The sequence below is a fragment of the Gymnodraco acuticeps genome, unplaced genomic scaffold (assembly GCF_902827175.1).
Source record: "Gymnodraco acuticeps unplaced genomic scaffold, fGymAcu1.1, whole genome shotgun sequence".
Taxonomy (NCBI): domain Eukaryota; kingdom Metazoa; phylum Chordata; class Actinopteri; order Perciformes; family Bathydraconidae; genus Gymnodraco; species Gymnodraco acuticeps.
In genome coordinates, this window is record NW_022990838.1 from 1,047,807 (window position 1) to 1,068,614 (window position 20,808).

The window sequence follows — 20,808 nt, forward strand, 5'->3', positions numbered from 1 at the left end:
AGAAAACAAGTGTCAAATTTATGATTCTGGATATCCCAACTGTAACTCAAGAACCACATTGGCCCAATAGATTTTTTTTAAACATGACTCAGCACTTTACACAACCAACAGGCAAGGTTAGTGCTTGCAACATCCTGCCCACTAGAAGCTGAACTCGTAATGATTGTGGACATTTCAGATACGACAAAAAGGGGGGCATGGAGGAAACACTGCATGTATAGCTGTCCAATTAGCACATAGTAGTTTTACAGAAGGACCTTTGTAAGCGCAGAGGGCTTGTTGGTGAGCCGGCAGACAAGAGGCAGGGCTGTGAGGAGTGTCTGCTTTAGTACTGACGGTACAGTGAGGGATCCCAAACTGTCCATTAACATTCTTCCGTGTGCCCGTTTTATTACAGCCCAGCCAAGTCCAGGTTTTGGCTGCAATGAGACCCAAATATTAACATAATTGGTTCCCAACGAAATGTAATTAGAAAACATTCCTAATTTCACTCTGAGGCAGCAGGGCATTAGCTTTGATAGGCAACCGTGTTGAAGCAAACACAGCCACAGGCGCCAACTTGTAATCACCATTCATACTATAAAGATGGAAGTGTACAACTACTTTCACATTTATCTATTTTACACTGACCACTAAACGTACTGATCTGTTATTGGACCTGCTTTACCAACGTACTTAAAAACGTTTTTTTTAGCGAACTATAATGGTGCTTCACAAGAAATACAACGCAAATTGTTATCATTATCATACTGTGTACACTGTCAAAGCAAAGACACACATGGACAGGAACGGGCCAAAATTCATAGCAGGATATGCGAATGAGCTAGAAATGTGCGGGCACTGTGTTGTGAACGCTCATCAGGGTTCAGATTCTTCCGACAAGACTGAAGTCCTGACGTTGTCAAAACAGAAATGGACAAAACCTTTTTTGTAGCTTTCTGTAGACATCCGTCATAAACAATAAACATCTTAAACGCAGGTGAGTTTATGTCATTTTTTAAAAAGGTATACAGTATGTAGCTATGTATAAAGAATAACATTATTCCTGCATCCTTTTGATCTGTATATTGCAATTAAATCGAAGGAAATAACTGTTAATTTTCAGTTCATACTGCTCTGGTTATAGGTAAATAGATGAATTGTTGAAGTAATGTGAATAGATACTATTATTCCTTTGGTCAAACTTGGCTAAGCAACCCAATGCAAAAGGTCGTTTCACTTAGCTTAGTTTGGTGTGATTGGATGTTTTATGAGTGCTGTTGATCAAGAGGTTTTAGGATATGTACAGAGTATAACTTTCCATTACATCGCATAAAACACTCTTCTGGCTGATGTGAAATAGTAAATTGTGTGGGAAGATATATTACTGATCATTACTGATTCTTAAGTCATCACTTCTGTGTGTTGATCACCATGCATGCACTGATGGCTGCTTTAGTGTAATCATAGTCAATGGGGACCACCAATTGTTACCCTGGTCGCGTTGTTTAGTTGCTGGTAGTGAGGACAACAGTGTTGCTTAGAAACAAAATTACCTCATCCTGCATTAGCATGCAATGCTGAGTCACAAAGAGGAGGGCCCACTGCTGCATGTTAAAAGAGGACATGCAGTATGGCAGCTGGGGATCTACGGCAAGATGTTAGAAAATCAGGCTTACATGAAATAACATTACACGGAGCACACCGGCTGGACGTGACGAACAGACTCAGAAACACTAGTCAACATCTACTAGTCATCTTATGTTTTACAACTGATGCCAAGCCCATAGATCCAGTGTAAAGTAAAACTGTTCTTGTCTCTTTAATGTGAAATATATAGTCCATTGGCAAGGGATCAAAAAGCTGTTGATGACTGCTGATTCAAACTCCTGACATTTATCATGGCACCTGCTGTTGTTCATCTCTAACTCAAAATGTGTGAGTGAGCCCGGACAGGAAGCATGATGAGGCAAAGAAGACAGCTTAACCTGGGAAATGGAGCACGTAGTACTCTGCTCTCAGACACCAACAGAGCCAAATATAGGCAGCAAGCCCCCTGGCACTCTGCACTGGGACTTCAAAAAAGTGAAATGTTACAAATATCTAGCTCAACTAACTGACAGTGGCACACAAATACAGCTGGCACCCAAACAAAGCTGAATACGCTTCAGTTGACAGAAAAAAAAGCTGTAGATACAATTTTACTAAATTAAAAAAGGAGACAAAATTGTTCTTCCTGAGTCAGAGGACGTGGCCAATTTGCATGAAATATAATCACAGCAGCAGGGACGGGTCTGCGTGTTGCTCTGCTGTGGAAGAGACCCAACAAGCCCAGCTGAGAGGGCCATAGTTAACATGCTGTACAGACCGCAAGCTGCATTGAACACGCTGTGCTCCAAAAGTAGGCTCATGAGTCACCAGCAGCTAGCAAGTGCAGCAGAAGATCCTGTGTCACGTTTTCCTCTATGAAGCCTTCAGCAGCAGAAATATTAGAGAGGAAGCCGGGGAGAGAATAACACTCTCTTACTTGTGAGTCGTGACTTCCGGTTTAAGCAGCCTGCCTGTGAGGACATGCACGTGTGCACACGCACACAAATGCATGCATATCGGCTTGCACGCATACAGGGGAAATGCAGCAGGGTAATAAATATGTTGCGGAAGGGAATGCCTTTAATCTGCTTGCTCAGCTGTCAGGGAAACTATCATGGGATGCCCTCAAACACAGAGAATAAAACAAAAGCAGAGACAGAATGAGGTTAGAAACTTTGTTTAAGTGTCCTCACATTGCTGAGCAGGAAATGAAGAACCACTAGGAACACACTGTCAACACACTGTCAACTGTCGCGCATCCCTTTTATTATAGAGCTGCAACAATTATTCAAGTAATGGATTTGTTGATAAACAAATAAATAATCACTAAATATTTTGATAATCGATGAACAGTTTACTGATTAACTGATAACTGTTTCTTGCTAAATTGGCAGAAAATGCTCTTTTCAGTCCCTCAAATGTCCTGCTTTTTAATGGTTTGTTATAATGAGAAACTGTACATCCTTGGTTTTTTGACTGACAGAACCAGACTTTAAACTCACTTTGAGAAACTTTGATGGTCATTTGTTCTTTCTTATCGATTAATCTAGAACAGTGGTCACCAACCTTTTTAAGCCCAAGATCACCGACCTCGGCCTAGGTGAAAGGCGAGATCTACCTATTGCAGATCTGAGTGAAAAAGACGGCCCAGACCAACACATCCTCACTCCCAGGTCGGCCTATGTTGACGTTATGTCAAGTCCCCTGTCGGCTTTTTCCAACGCAAGGGGGGGGCCTTAGCGTCCATTTTCAACGCAAGGGGGGGGCCCTTAGCGTCCATTTTCAGCTTTCCGGGATGTCCATATGCTTCTATGGACGCTCATGGAAGCACGGCATTCGTTTGTGTCGGCTGCCCTTAAAGGCAATGTGAGCGTCCATTCTCATTGGATAACGGAGAATTGTACACCCGGAAGTAAGTATTCCCCTTACTGTCGATTGATTTTACAGTGATATCTGCACTACTCATCGACTAAAAAACACCAGATTATCCTTGTTAATTACACAACATTGATTGGTTTAAATTGTGTGCAATGCTTTTGTATTTTTCCCCTTCGATTCGGAGAAACAAATATGTTTTCGGAGTAAAGGATGGCAGAACACTACACTACCCAGAATCCCCAGCTATCGTTTGGACTACACCATGTGCTCTGTTTGACGTCACGTGATCTTCAAATTTCTCCCTGAAGAAAAAAAAAACATGGCCGAACTTCGTTTTTATTCTCGATGGAAAATGCCTATTTTAAAGTTAGTTTGGCCATTAAAATGCGTTTTGATGTCATTTGATGCGAGAAATATGAGTTGTTATTTCAGATTATGTGTGCAGTGGATGTACATGATCTTTAGTTTGCTAGTTATTACGAAGATTACTTCAGGAAATTGCGTCCATAACGTTTTCATTGTTACCAAGGTGGTTGCTAGGGACGCTGCTATCGATATTATTTCTGTTATGTTGTGTAACTGTTTAATGGTGTTATCTTTATTGCTACCCCCTTCCCCGTCAATGTATAGTGTTGGTCCACAGCGAAAACATATTAGTTTAACAAAATCCGCATCTAAAGATAGCCTACGTTATTTCCCCCTGTGCAATTCCAGTCTCACATCTCACAGCACATCGTCATTAACAAATAACGGAAACAGACCCAAAACATTTAAAAAAAAATACAATAATACTTTATTCCGAGTGTGCTTGCTTTTCTCTTTGGAAGTCATCACATAACGGCATTGTAATACACGGTTCGGCTGTATTAAATATTACATATCTGCCGTAGTTCTGTATTTATATAGCCCTGATGAGAAGACTTCTAGACAAACATGAGGAACTGAAAACGTGACGTGGATCATAAATATATCAGCCATTAAACAACATCTTACATTTCTTTTCACACAATACGTCTCCTTGCAGTATCAACACTAATTCGGCTGACTTTTATATTTGATCCAATTGGTAGATAGGCTGTATTTACACCATAACGGTGCACAGCTGATATAAAGGGACACCTAGTGGTTAAAGCATGTTATTGAATTTCATTATTTTATTATTAGATATTAATAGGATCCCTATAAAGTATATTAATTACTCGTTATTCTCTACTAATAGTTAATTAAAGACTGTATATAATGACTATTTTGCACATCCCTTTCAAGATTTCAAGATTTTCTAAGGTTTATTGACATATCATATAGGCCTACACAACTATGGTGTAGTTATGCACTGAATGAAAAACTTGGGTCGCAGGTTCCTCAATAGTGCATTACAAGACATCTATCAATATTTGTGCATACCTCCAGCAATGTTAACTATGTTGAAGCACTTATTTTAACTGATATTATACATAATGTATTATACTCTTATAAGATGTAGATATTTCATCTCCGGCCTTGTCAGGTATTGAACAATCAATAAATAAAGAACACAGAATTGTTGAATATAAAACACAGAATTTGTGTGATTATACTAAATGATTTACAAATAAACACCACTGCATATTTAACTGTTACACATGCTGATGTAACGCAAATGTTCCAACTTGAGATCAATAAAGTATATCTTATCTTAAGCTGATCGATGGCAATACTGCCATATTTGCAAAATGTGCCTCTGAACCTTAACAAGTGCATGTTTCAGGCTTATCAATGAATGTAATGTAATGTAATATTATCAATTAACAACAGGGGTCACAAACATAAGACCAGCTGTTAAATAAAGCTCTTCTGACCTTAGCTGGCATGTGTGTATATATATATTAATGCTGCCCATTATGGGCACAAGCAATTTTCACCCATTTATTAATTATATGTTTTAAATGTGAGTGTTTCCTATCCCCTAAACCTCCAGGGATGTACACAGTTTAATACTGGCAACTTCTTATGGGAAATACGAAAACGTCTTTTAAAACTACAACTCCCAGTAGAGACGTGCCATAGATACAGAACATGTTGCGAAACAGAATAGCCAGCATTTGTAGTTCTGGGGACAGGGTGGGGGAGGGGCGACGCGGTGGACCCGTTCAAATCCAGTTTTGGACAGTCTGCCGTGCATGGTTCCATCCCATTTCAAGTGCTGTTCGAGGTTCGGCGTAACCCTCGGAGCACACTCTCCAATCACAGAGCTTGAGGACTATCACGGGGTTTGTCAAACAGAGCACATGGTGTAGTCCAAACGATAGCTGGGGATTCTGGGTAGTGTAGTGTCTTCTGCCATCCTTTACTCCGAAAAAACATTTGTTTCTCCGAATCGAAGGGGAAAAATACAAAAGCATTGCACACAATTTAAACCAATCAATGTTGTGTAATTAACAAGGATAATCTGGTGTTTTTTAGTCGATGAGTAGTGCAGATATCACTGTAAAATCAATCGACAGTAAGGGGAATACTTACTTCCGGGTGTACAATTCTCCGTTATCCAATGAGAATGGACGCTCACATTGCCTTTAAGGGCAGTCGACACAAACGAACGCCGTGCTTCCATGAGCGTCCATAGAAGCATATGGACATCCCGGAAAGCTGAAAATGGACGCTAAGGCCCCCCCCCTTGCGTTGAAAAAAGCCGACAGGGGACTTGACATAACGTCAACATAGGCCGACCTGGGAGTGAGGATGTGTTGCCCAGACAGTGCTTCCGATTTGAGGCCTTTTATATAGGCATCTGAATTACTGTTACAATGAAGGCTACATAATCAGCTCACGGCATATAGGCAGGGGTAAAGTGCTATTTTTTATGAGTGGGGGGCGGACCTCACCTCCTCTAGGGGGGTCCTCACCTCCTCTAGGTCCTCACCTCCTCTAGGGGGGTCCTCACCTACTCTAGGTCCTCACCTCCTCTAGGGGGGTCCGGGGGGATGCTCCCCCGGGAAGATTTTTTTTTAAATATTGAAGTTGAAAGCATCAATCTGGTGCACTTTGAGAGCAACATGAAGAGATCTATGGATACCTCTCTCAGCACCCATATGAAACAGAACTGTAAACAGATTTACTATTTCTTTATGGATATTTTACAAATCACTCCCCTTTTAAACTGTATTCTTGTTTTACTGCCATATAGTATTTCATACCTGTTTTTCATTTATTCTCTTATTGTTTGTATAACTATAATGATCATATGAAGGTGTGCCTCGGAAATAATCTTTTGAATAATTTGCGACAAAACCGTTCTAAACACTCAAGAGTCCTTTAGCTCACCAGAGTCTCTCAGTCTGACAGGGGAGGACTCTCCTCCAGCTTGTTGTGGAAACAGCTCCTTATGTCCGTTAGTGCAGCTAGCTAACCAGATGCTAACATCACGGTCCCCGCTAGCACCGGTCCCTCTCTCTCTCTCTCTCTCTCCCTCTATCACACTAAATGTGCTATTGCCACACACACACACACACACACACACACACACACACACACACACACACACACACACACACACACACACACACACACACACACACACACACACACACACACACACACACACACACACACACACACACACACACACACACACACACACACACACACACACACACACACACACACACACACACACACACACACACACACACACACACACACACACACACACACACACACACACACACACACACACACACACACACGAGCTTGAATGACACAAGCACACGTGTATTTCCATGCAACTCTCTGATTGGTCTGGTGACTTGCCTCTGTTGCATTCACTGAACACGGGAAATTGCAGTCCTGCCGTCCTCTCTTGTATCATGATGAGGTTCACGTAAAGCACGGTTAATGTATTATATTATTGAGGTGTCTCAATATATACGTCAATCAATTGGCACCTACTAACGGGGTGGTGGATGATAGGTTTACATCTAAAAACGTATTTTTCAAACATTATTATTTTAATTTTATTTTTCTTTCTTTTGTTATTTATTTTTTTAACGGTCCGCGATCTACCCGCACCACACTCGCGATCGACCGGTCGATCGTGATCGACTGCTTGGCGACCACTGATCTAGAAGATAATCAGCAAATTAATCAATACAGTACTTAAAGGGGACCTATCATGCAAAATGCACTTTTGTATGTCTTTTATACATGAATATGTGTCCCCGGTGTGTCAGGGAACTCACCAAGTGTCAGAAAATACAACCCTCTCTTTTCCTCCATACCCAAATCTCTAAAAACGGGGCTGCAATGGATCTGATACAGACTGATCCAGATTTGAAATATCTCTGAAGTCAGAAACGAGGAGCTCCACCTATATGGCCAACTCTCCACCTATCAGGAGGAGACAGCCACGGCCATTGCTGTTCGAAAGCGCTGGAGACGCTGTAGTACATATGCCAGGCCTGTAGGTGGCGCTGTAGTCTGCCACAAAAGCAGCGAAGAAGACTTCTCACAGATTCAGCCCTTGCAAAAACAGGGCTAAAAAAGAGCAAATAGAGCAAAATGAGGCATGGCTAAAATGCATGATCTGTTTGGTATTTTGAAAAAAAAACTTCGCAGACATGTTTTATATAGGTATGGCCCGACAATATATTATTAAAATATAGCATGATAGGTCCACTTTAATACTCTAGTTAATTGCAGGCCTATTTAGTAATGAAAAAAAAGCTAAGACTAAGCCTTATTTGAACAGATACTCTTCGAAGGTTATACATGCTTTCGTTGGCCAGCAGACAGTGACCCCTGGCTGGGCAGATCCCCTCATTTACCCTTTGTCCAGTTTCTCCAGACACATAATGCTCAGCTCCATTAACCAGCAGACAGCCAGAGAGCACTCCCTCACCACACCACAGGGCACAGCGCTAGTTGTCTTTCAAAATGTTGCTTCTGGCATCTTCACCGTGAAATAGACTTAAAAATCCCTCTCACTTCAGTGCCTGTTCTTTATCCTCTGCAGTAACTTCTGCTTTTTTCTGAAGAACAGTGGAGGATACAGACATCTTTTGGGGACTGACCTCTAAAGGTTAAATCTTTTCGGAGTCATTTTTGAGATGGCTTAGAAGATGATGAAATGTATTTTCATGCACCAAACTCTTAAGTAATTGTTTCAACTTGACACTGAGCCAACCAGTGAAGTTCTCTCAGGAGAGAGTAGACCTCCGCCTGGTGTGTTTTAATCTCTTCGCCAAACAGGACCTATTTCCTAAATAAATACCAAATACATTTTTTTTCTGTTGGTAGTATCAGCCTTTTGTTTGCAGAACGTGGGCAGCGGCTGCACTGACATTCAAATATATTATACATACTTGGAATGTTTAAATACGTCTTGATTTCCTGTACTGTTAAAGTGTTCGGACAGTGTCATCAATTCTCCTTCACCGTCTGTCCTGCTGAGGTAAGACTCTTGTAATAACTTGGCAATCACACTATTAACACATAATGAGATCAATATCTGAAAGTGCTCCCGGTGGTCTCCTCAACAGACATGTAGCTAACATGTCAGAGCAGACAAGGCTCTGGAGGGATAATTGTCAATGGTTGATTAACAATGTTAAACTCACCTGAAGGCTTTCATCCTCCTTCACCAGCTCCTTCTGGGGGAACAGGTCCTTGGCCTTGATGTACTCCAGACTGGGAGGCCCTTCTTCACCCTGTGAGACACAAACCGAGCAGGCCATCAGACACTGTTCTGGCACCATGCAGGTCAACACAACAGTGGGAAACACATAATAGAATACACAAAGTAAAAGTAGGGATGCAGGATATAGATTTTTTTTACAGCTGATTCCAATAACATAATTATGAATGGACCTTATATTTTACATTTTTGGATTATAAAAAAGAAGCACACAACCTGTGGTTTATGCACACATAATGGTCTAAAATGCTTAGGTGTAGTTAGCAAAGATGGAGGATTTCATATTTCATTGATCTGACCTAAGGATCACTATTGTGGAAAAAACACTTTTGACTCTTCAAATGGTTATTTCATTTGACAAGTTTGGTATATCACAACAATTCTACTGTAAATTGCAATCCTGTTTTTTCTACAACCCAAAGAAGACTAGAATGAGGCAAAAAAAAACATTTCATAAAACTAACCCAAAGTTAATATATCTCATTGAACATTTATCTGGGTTGATAGCCTTTGATGCTAGATTCATGCCAGGGGACATTTTACAATCCGCACAAGCCACGTAGGAGATTCAATATTCACTAATGCTCCAAATCTCCCTTTGAATAGGTGGCAACTAACCTTGTGGTCCACCTAGGTGTTGAAAAGTGTACCACTTGATGCTAAATAGCCTTTCCCTTGATTGATTACGAATAGGATGCTAAAGGAGGAACGCAATTTTTAAGAATTGATATTCTGTTTGCTTTGGCACTGTGCATGTGGTTATTGCATGATAAAATGATAAGACAGAACTGGCCATGGGATGCCAGTAGACTTTGTGACTGGATGTTACAGTCTTGTGCAATGAAAGATATAGGGACTTAGTAAAGTCTTTCACAAACTTGACTAGTTTTCATGAGTCATGCTCTTTCTTTTAACTCTTATAGAGATTAAACTATTTTGAGCAATAAGGAAGCACTTCCTCTAGGTCAATGTAATCAAAGGTTGAATTTGAAATACTATTTAAAAAATCCCATGGGAAAGCTTTGCCCTGTTAATTTCTCACTTAATTACAAAATATATAAAAGTGCATTTATATATAAGGTGCAAAATATTGATGCGCATCATGGTTTGGATCATATTTGTGATGTTTAAATGCAAAATGTACCTGCATAAGTGCGTTTTTCTAAACATGGGACAACCTGCTAAAACAAATAGGTGATACGCTCCTTTTACAAAGACATTTCTGTAGCAACTGAGTATTCTCATCGGTTGTTGATGAACCCCATTTGCTTTCCGGCTGCCTGATCACTGCTACCTTTACTGCTCTGCTGGATTTGGCCTCTCCATCCGAGTAGGACCGCATGTCGACGCTGTTTTTTAATGAAAACAGCAATGGGGTCCTGCAGGGTGACTAGAAGGAGGCAGAATGTAGGTAGTATTACTGACTCTGGTTGGTCGTGTGTCCCAGGAAAACAACACAATTCAAAATGCCATACATTACTTCTGGAATGCCTTTGATGTCTCACATGCAAACCTCCTGTCGTGTTTACAATATTTTGTCTCTTAGGGTCCAAGCCGCTGATTGAACCACATGATAAACAGACCACCCATTGGGCTTTTCTGCTAACAGATGACGTTAGTGTTTCTACAGTGACAGACAACCTCTCCTATACAAGTCACCAGGTGTCACCATTAGATTTGGAAGGCATAGAGATCATAGGAATAGAATGGCCAAGCCATATTATGTCAGCTTCTGCGACCTTACAGCTTCGTTGACATGGAAATGACAGCGTGTGCCTACAGGATGAGCCTTTAAGCAGAAACTAGACCAATAGCCCTTTGCCGGTACAGATCTATCAATCTATCTTCACCATACATCGTAATAAAAGGGCTAATTGCAGTCATGAAGCTGGGTGTCAAGGTTGTGCCCAACAGAGGCCTATCACTCCTAAACTGATGAGTCAACTTTAAGTGCTGTCTGGCATTACCATGGCCATCATTTCCTCCAAATGTTGCCTTTATATATTTCATGCTAATGCCCCATTTCCAGATAATACAAACTAAATGTTATAATGCGTTGGACATTTATTTTTAGCATATTGCTGCATTCACACAATGTAACCACAATTGGAAGAATAGGAAAACAACCCATTATTGTTCATAGATTTTTGTAAAGATGGTTTGCCCCACCACTAGCCTTTTAGCCGAACACATAGACAACCAAAATGTGCTACTTTTGAGAAAGATGATACAAACAGTGTACATGTCATTTTAAGTAAGCTAAGCCGGTTGTATTTTTCACACTTCAACTAAAAATGATTGCCTTCAAAATATTTGTTCATCTCTGATACTGGATTAAAGATCTTAAACTCACATAAAAAAGACATTCCCCACATGGCTGCTCCTCATTCACGAACAAGCTAATGAGCCTTTTTCCAAGTCTAAATGCATATAAAACTCATTCTGAGACAGACATATTGCAGCCATACTAAGTGCGTCATTTTCAGACTGGTACACTTGCCAGCCTAGAACTCATACAAATCTCTTTGCAATGCAACGCCACTAATCTCTAGACCTTTGACCTGAGTCAGCCTCGGGCATCAGACTGATTTGACAGCACTGCGTCATCAATTTGACTTATTTTCACTCGAGAGTGGCTGGGCCATGACAGTAGCCATCAGTCAGAGGAGTCCTGCGAGAGTCAGGTCATTATAGGTTGATCTCACAGACTGTCGCTGGGCAGTCTGTACCAGTTCAGGTACAGACTCATTCCAGTCTTATTGTTTAAAAGGAATAAAGATGACATTGGCGTGCCAGACAGCCATCATAAATCACTGGAGGAGATATTGCTATAGAACCACCCCCTAAGAAATTCAATGCAAATCAGCTGAAAGCAATTGCATTCAATCTTTAAACACACAGATCCTACGTCAATATTCCATCCACTCCTTTGGACATACAGTGGGGCAAAAAAGTATTTAGTCAGCCACCAATTGTGCAAGTTCTCCCACTTAAAAAGATGAGAGGCCTGTAATCCAGAAAATCACATTGTCTGATTTTTAAAGAATTTATTTGCAAATTATGGTGGAAAATAAGTATTTGGTCAATAACAAAAGTTGATCTCAATACTTTGTTATATACCCTTTGTTGGCAATGACAGAGGTCAAACGTTTTCTGTAAGTCTTCACAAGGTTTTCACGCACTGTTGCTGGTATTTTGGCCCATTCCTCCATGCAGATCTCCTCTAGAGCAGTGATGTTTTGGGGCTGTCGCTGGGCAACACGGACTTTCAACTCCCTCCAAAGATTTTCTATGGGGTTGAGATCTGGAGACTGGCTAGGCCACTCCAGGACCTTGAAATGCTTCTTACGAAGCCACTCCTTCGTTGCCCGGGCGGTGTGTTTGGGATCATTGTCATGCTGAAAGACCCAGCCACGTTTCATCTTCAATGCCCTTGCTGATGGAAGGAGGTTGTCACTCAAAATCTCACGATACATGGCTCCATTCATTCTTTCCTTTACACGGATCAGTCGTCCTGGTCCCTTTGCAGAAAAACAGCCCCAAAGCATGATGTTTCCACCCCCATGTTTCACAGTATGGTGTTCTTTGGATGCAACTCAGCATTCTTTCTCCTCCAAACACGTCTAGTTGAGTTTTTACCAAAAAGTTCTATTTTGGTTTCATCTGACCATATGACATTCTCCCAATCCTCTTCTGGATCATCGAAATGCTCTCTAGCAAACTTCAGACGGGCCTGGACATGTACTGGCTTAAGCAGGGGGACACGTCTGGCACTGCAGGATTTGAGTCCCTGGCGGCGTAGTGTGTTACTGATGGTAGCCTTTGTTACTTTGGTCCCAGCTCTCTGCAGGTCATTGACTAGGTCCCCCCCGTGTGGTTCTGGGATTTTTGCTCACCGTTCTTGTGATCATTTTGACCCCACGGGGTGAGATCTTGCGTGGAGCCCCAGATCGAGGGAGATTATCAGTGGTCTTGTATGTCTTCCATTTTCTAATAATTGCTCCCACAGTTGATTTCTTCACACCAAGCTGCTAACCTATTGCAGATTCAGTCTTTCCAGCCTGGTGCAGGTCTACAATTTTGTTTCTGGTGTCCTTTGACAGCTCTTTGGTCTTGGCCATAGTGGAGTTTGGAGTGTGACTGTTTGAGGTTGTGGACAGGTGTCTTTTATACTGATAACGAGTTCAAACAGGTGCCATTAATACAGTTAACAAGTGGAGGACAGAGGAGGCTCTTAAAGAAGAAGTTACAGGTCTGTGAGAGCCAGAAATCTTGTTTGTTTGTAGGTGACCAAATACTTATTTTACCGAGGAATTTACCAATTAATTCATTAAAAATCCTACAATGTGATTTCCTGGATTCTTTCCCCCCATTCTGTCTCTCATAGTTGAAGTGTACCTAGGATGAAAATTACAGGCATCTCATCTTTTTAAGTGGGACAACTTGCACAATTGGTGGCTGACTAAATACTTTTTTGCCCCACTGTATCTTTTTCTTGCGCTGCACTCCCTGGTAGATACTTGGCACCATTTACCTAATTCTCTTATGGAGCTGTCCTGACGTTGCACTCCTCTGAGGCCCACAAGAACACGGTGTACTTGAAAACAGCAACAAAGAAAATGCAAACTAATAATGATTTAGATATTGTGTAAATACACAACACAGGCTATAAACTGTCTATACATGATAAAGTGGTGCTGCACATATACACATTACTCCTCATGCAGATAACCTTGATATCACAGCTTCAAGACTTGATGTCTACTTTACATTCAAACACAAGCATAGAGGCAGCTCGGCTTTCCATGATTTTGTCCATTTATTAATGTCTGGACAATCATCCTACACATTTAAAAAGGAAAGTATAAATGCTCTCACTTCCACCGACTCACAAAGATGGAGCGCAGCTTGTCCTATGCCCTACAAGTTTTTGCTTCATCACTGCTGAGAGCCTGCACCCCCCATTCCCCCCCCCCCCCCCAGCTTTGTCCACCCAGCAATCAGAAAGCTGGAGCTGACAGGCATGCGCACATGTACGCCACCATGTATTTCTGAAATATTAATGTCAGAGTGTATAACACATGTTATGTCCTGATGACATGAGTTGCAGTACAGTGACAAGATCAACTGGCAGCTGACTAGACTGTCAGCTGACAGTCTAGTCAGTAGTCACTCTTACTACTTTTAAATCTAGGCTGAAGACTTTTTACCGCTGCTTTTAATTGAACTATTCATATCTTAAACTGCACTGTAACTTTTATCCATGTATTTTTTTTCTTTTAAATGTTTATTTTATTATCTTTGCTTTTTAATGACCGTTTTTAAATGCCATTTTCTTAATGTCTTTCATTTTTGTAAAGCTCTTTGAATTGCCTTGTGTTGAAAGGTGATATATAAATAAACTTGCCTTGCCTGGACAGCCCAGATACAGCAGTTAAACAGTGAGGATGTGAAGGCCTCCTTTTTTAAAACTGAAATAAGGTTTTATTGCTCTGGGGAGGTCTGTTGGAGAAACTGTCTTCGATGGATTTGTGCATGTGAGTGAATGGAAACATTACAATGGTAAAACAGGTAGAGAAAAAGCCACAGGCACAGTCTTTATGAATAAGTGTCTGGTTGCCATGGATACAACAACCTCTTTTTCGAGGCCCTCTCCCTGAAGCCTTTGTAAACAATGTGCTGCTGCCTTTACTCACCAGATTATTTACTTAATCTGACCGGGGCTTTGTCCTGGAGTTGGGCAGATTAGAGAACCACTTCATTATTCAGAGGTGACCTTTTCTTAATATGAGGGCAACATGTGCTTCTATGTCTGCTTTTTAGTATCCAGTGTTTTCGACATATTAAATGCAAACACAGCTTGGCACATTGAAATGTTCAAATGTAACCCAAAACTGTTGGAAAGGATGGGTGGATTGAAACAGAGGATGAAATGACAAAGCAGAAAAAATATGTAAACACGACATAACTAAATAGAACATTTAAAAAATAATCTATCAAATATCTTCTTTTCTCAAGTTGTGTTCGTTGGTGCAGTCATAGTTTTAGGTCAAGCCCAAAGATGGCAGAGCATGACAAATCTTTCCAAATGCACTTTTCTTTCTCCCCGTCCTCCCTGAAACCGTGTTAATATTTTATAGTCCACCATGTTCCCATTTTTAGTCTTGGGCCGCTCTCAGAGAGCTGAGGGAACTAGGCAGCATTTTGGATAAGTAAGCAGAACTGAAACATACCAAGTGAACAGATCTTTCGAAGTTAAACATACCGGTTCCTCTTAAGGAAAACACAAGGTGACATTAAGCAGATGTAATGAACTGTAAAACTAGCAAGGCGAATGTTGCATTGAAAACAAACTGAACTGGATTATAATTCAAAGGTAGCACACAGTGAAAACAGAAGGAGTTGAACTGTGCAGTTAACTTTTAGGCAATTTATACTGAAAACAAATGAAAGAGTCTCAGGTATTCTCTCATTTGAATAACATCCTTTCAAGTAAAGAAAGGCAACATGCTCTGTCTCACTTTGTTGCATTTGTCCTCCAACAAGACCTTGTGGTAATAATATCATCCTCAGATAGGGTTGCAACTCACAATAATATTATTATTATAGATTGAACAGACAGTTGTTTGATCCATAACATGTCAGGAATAGTTTCTGAAAGTCCAAGGATGACGTCTTAAAATGTCATGTTTTGGGAGTCCAAACTCCAATTACCGTCAAATCTATTTGGTATAAAAGCAGGTTATCTTCATATTTGAGACGCTGCAAGAAAATACATTTCTTGCCATATTTCAATGACAAAATTACTAAAGGATAAACGATTATCAAAATGTGTGCGATTATTTTTCTGGCACTGGCTAACCTATAAATCAACTAATGGTCACAGCTCCATCCTCGGTGACATAACACATTGACTGTCACATACTGTACAGCATAGTTCTTAGCAATATGACTGCCTTACTGTCAGGTAGATAGTTACAACTCCTGTCACAGAACCAAGGGTGCAAGAAGGTATCGCCTAAAGCTAGCATATCCTCAAAAGGCTTTTGGCCTGATTCATTTAGCTAGTGGGTATAATATAATCTGAGTCATGGAAAAATCTAAACAAATTCAATCAGGCTTTTTATAGTTCCATTTGATGCAGACAACATATCGCAGAGGGATATAAACATGATATATTGGAGATAGAGGGGACAGTAACTGAAGATTGTTTTCCATCAGAGTTGGATAACAACACAGGCCAGGCTGATGTAAACTTAGCACAACGCTGCAGCCCTCTTCCACAGGAGCAGACTGACGGATCTGTGATCCACAGAGGACGTGGACACTAAATTATACAGAGACTGACGCAGAAGGGGAACTGCCGACTCAGCTGCACCACAGACATTAAAAGGGAGATCATAAATTGTGTAATGCCGGACCATGTCTGGTTACAAAGGGCCGAGAACAGGAGCCAGCAGCTGTGCTCTTCCTGATCCAGCTGATACAACTTTACCACCTTCTCTGGAAGAAACAGTGATTGAAATGAAAGGAGACCTTTACAAATGTTAATGATGATTGTTGTCATGTAAGCATCCATAACTGCAAGTAAACCTACACTTTTGTCAAGATACAGTACTTACAAGCACAACACTCTGATTGCTAATGCTTTTAGTAGTATGATCAAAACTGATTTCCATTAAGTGTTACTACTGCCATAGCTATCGTCTGAATATATTTAGCCATGCGAGCTACATGGCTCTATGAGTGGCAATATCAGACTGTTGGTCAGTCGGCATGTGGACTAGGCTGAAATATGTAAATAACTATAGGATGGATTGCTGTGAGATTTCTGTAGACATTCATGGTCTCCCATGACTTATGAAGTCAAATATCTCAACATATACTGAATGCAGTGTTTCCAATATACAGTAGCTCCACAGGCCAAGTGGAGAACCTGCCAAAGATAATGCCATTGCAGTGTTTCCCTTATATTTCTGGAGTGTCTGGAAAGACCAGAACGACCATTAAGTGTCTGTTATCTCAACTGCTAAAGTCAATGGGACAAGAGTTTGGTAGAGAACGACATGCTAACATGCTGACGGGTTCAGTGCTTTGGTATTTTTAGCTGAGCTAGTCCAGAGAATATTGGTTAAAAAAAAAGAGCGATTCTGTTTCGACCTCATTGTTCTTTATAAAGATTTGCAGAAGTGTTGTGATGCAGCCCTCGAGTGCGTTTAAAAAAAAGCTTTTTAAATGTTCAACTGCCTGTCAGCAACCAATCATATTGTAATTTGTGAGGCAATTTAGCTTTGTGTGCTTCGAGTAATTTAGCATGCAGTGAACACAGCAGTCATCATTTTGTTTTAATCAAAGCTAAACTCCTGGACATTTCTACTGCTGTTCTTCAACACTATTGAATATTTGTGTTCTAGTTAGAAAAAGAGACTTGCGTTGCTCTAAGATAATACTATGTTAATCCAGTGTGTACTAAGCCAAGACAGTGAACTGTGGACATCACTGAAAGGTCAGGGGTCCACTTGTAAATCATTAGCTAATTTAGGCTGAAGGGCAAGAGGCTAAGAAGACCCTGTATTGATCCTAATCCATAAACCTGCTCTCACCACTGTGTCGAGATGCGACCTGAGAGAAACACCTGTTCTCCATCACTCATCTTCCTCTATCCCTCTGTACATACCAAAAGCACAACGTGCTCAATGCAGTGAGCATACTTCACCACTCTGAACACAGTGTGCTCGCTCTGAGCAGCACACACATCTTCCTCCTGACATGCCCTCACTCTCCTCCCTGCCAATCAACATAATGGCAGCTCAAGGCCGGAGTTCAGAGTAATAGAATAGCTTTTCATCATAATGCGCATGAGAAGACACAGAGGAGATTCAATTATTTGTATGCATGTGGAGTGAGTGTAGGTTTCCCACCAATAACTGCAGCGCTCACGTGTCCATCAACACTCCCTGCCAACCCCCCTTTCCCCCACAGATAGGTACACACACGCATGTGAGTTATGGGCATCTGATAGGCACCCATCACAAATAAAAAGCCTGTGGACTTACAAAGCAGTTGAGCATGGAGCAGGACACCCTTCCTGCGAAGCTCATGTCGAGGAGAGGCAGGGCTGTGCCTGAGCGACACGCAGCCTGTAGAGCACGACCAGAGCACGAGGAGCCGGCATCGCCATTCTTCTCCCAGCCGGAGCCTGCCCCCCCCCCTCGGCCACTCCAAACCCCTCTGCCTGCCGCCCCTCTCGGCCTCCCCCCAAACCGTCTGCACGTCCCCTCCTTCTCAAGAGGTGCTGTGTGCCAAAACGCCAGTCCAGACTCTCATTCAAGAAGCCACCCCGCCCCCCCCACCGCTCCCTGAGTTGGGAGAGACAGCACGCTGGTGTCTGGAGACAGCCCCTGTTGCCTTGCTGAAGAAGGGAGGATAGTCCATACAAATTCAAACGAGAGTCCACACGGTGAGCTGGAGTGAGGAAGAGAAAGTAATGGAATCACTGCAGATGTGCCATTTGAGATGTAGCGACAGGATGGGGGGAAACTGCTAGAAGAGAGAGCCGGAGAGCAAGGAAGACGGAGGGAACTGCCGGATGCTAAGCTCCACCCTCTGCATGCGCATCTACCTCTCTCCCTTTCTCTCGCATTTCTCCCCTCTCATCCCTTACTCCTCCCCCCTCCTCCTTGTTCACCCTTCACCGACATCTCCTTGTAAATATGCTTCTCCCTCAGCAACAAGGCGGTAAAGCCAGCCGCTGGCAACCAGGACATGCTCCAACTGCCATGCATGTATCATATGATCGAGCCATTAACGGCAGCATTATGTGGCTCTCGCTCAAGCAAACACACTGTCCGCTTTAAGCTGTGTTCACACACCATGCTGAAGCAAACTCACACGGGGAACAGATAGAGACCCCATCCAGTGGTAGGACAGTATCCCAACACAGATCCGTTGCATTAGCAGCGATTGATCGGAGGAAAAATGTGTGAGAGGAGGGAGGGCGCTGAGGAGAGAGAGTGTATGCGGAGATTTCCAATGACACAGCATTCTACAGACACAAATTCCCCTCACCTGTGTCTGAGTGGGTTGTTGGCACCGTCCCACACAAGAGCAGGGCATCTTTGCAGTGAACAGAGCCTAACTGCAGCAACTGCCTGTGCCTAAAGTCAGGGAAGGTCACTGGATGTATCTATATATATATTATACAACAGGGGGACACTGAGCCCTTCCCCCTCTTACCCAAACCTCCCCCCGGTAGAGTCGTGACAGCCGCTCGCCTTCAGCTGTATGACCCCACATTATGTAACACGTATAGCGTAGTACATGCAGCATGATGCACGACGCAGCAAAACTGAAATAAGGATTCATTTTAGTGGGGGAGGGGCTGTAATGTGTTTCTGACATGGGAGATACAGTTATCACTGGATGTATACAGTATCATGTATACCCATCTATACAGTGCTTCTGTCCAGAGGGTATTTTACACAGAAAACAAGACAACTGATTTATATGTAATCTAATTAGCAAGACGCCAATCAAAACTGCATGCAGGCCAAGAAAGAATGAGAATAATACTGAATTTACAGGAAAATCTTGTTTGTCTCAAAAAATGTATTCCATAGTAGAAATGATAAGAAGTTCCCTCGTAATATCATTCTGGTATGGACAAATCTTTACAAATTATGTCATCCTTTACTCCAAGTTGATTTTTGAGCCAAATCTGAAGAAATTCTCTTCAGCAGCTCCTGAGAATGGGACAGATGGACAGACGGCGGATAATAACATCAAGCCCCCAGCCTGGGCTGTCACTGATACAAAGGCATAACAACTTCATTTCATGCAGATGTTATAGATCCAAATATGCCTAGTCTGAGTTTTCTTCAGATGTATAATCTTTGTAATGGCAATATATTAAAAAGGGGTTATGCTTATGCTGCAGGAAGCATGATGCATTGCACTTGTGTGCAGTATGACTTCCATCTCATCAGGTAATGGACTCTGCTGCTATGAAGTGCACTTCCACAAATCAAGCAGGACCTTACAGATGATCACTTTCATGTCACATGGTAAACCTATAACTTGCTGTATGTATTAACCCAGGGCGATGGGAGAAGGCAATAAAGCATTATGCATTGCACTAAAATAACAGCTTTACAAAAACCCTTACTTATATGGGTTTTGAGTGTAAAAAGCTTGTGTGAGCTGTCATAGTGATTAAGAAGTAGGAGAATGTGCAATGTAAAATCGATGCCATGTTCTCAGTCGCATGATGTGTGAAAGAAAATGGCTCAGCATCACAGTCTGATGGTTTTATTTAATTGGCAACATCCCAATGATTAGGGCTTCTCGTATACACGAGTGCTTTTCATTCAATTAGATTAGCGAGACTATAACAAAAATGGAATTGTAACTCTTATATTCAGGCTTTCAGTTTATCATTAAACAGTGAAATATGCTTTTTGTAAATCAATTAGTACATCCCAATTTAAATACAAAAGCTGGAGGGACAATTTCTAAATATAGCAGCGTAATTATTAGGGACATCCTAATGTGTCCACAGTCCAAACACTGAGCTGCATGATCCCCCTCTATGCCCACCCAGCCCCGCCAAAACTGGCTGCAAAAGTGAGCTCCAGATTTGGCCTCTTGTGTCTCGGGATTTATTTTAGGAAAGGAGGGCAGCCAGTCACCAACCA

The 20,808-nt window shown here is 41.7% G+C and overlaps 1 protein-coding gene across 12 annotated transcripts in view; it reads right to left on the reverse strand.

Moving 5' to 3' along the window:
• mtmr4 (myotubularin related protein 4) overlaps nucleotides 1-20,808 on the reverse strand; it is a 53,575-nt gene that overhangs the window by 19,526 nt on the left and 13,241 nt on the right. For 6 of the 12 annotated variants that reach the window (XM_034233040.1, XM_034233035.1, XM_034233039.1 and 3 more), the window contains 2 exons: nucleotides 10,410-10,505; nucleotides 9,039-9,128 (listed from right to left, as the gene is read on the reverse strand). In XM_034233040.1, coding sequence (XP_034088931.1) covers nucleotides 9,039-9,128; nucleotides 10,410-10,505 — 186 coding nt within the window. Of the gene's footprint in view, nucleotides 1-9,038; nucleotides 9,129-10,409; nucleotides 10,506-18,171; nucleotides 18,703-20,808 lie in introns of those variants that run through there. The other 6 variants (XM_034233045.1, XM_034233047.1, XM_034233044.1 and 3 more) reach the window with 3 other exon arrangements.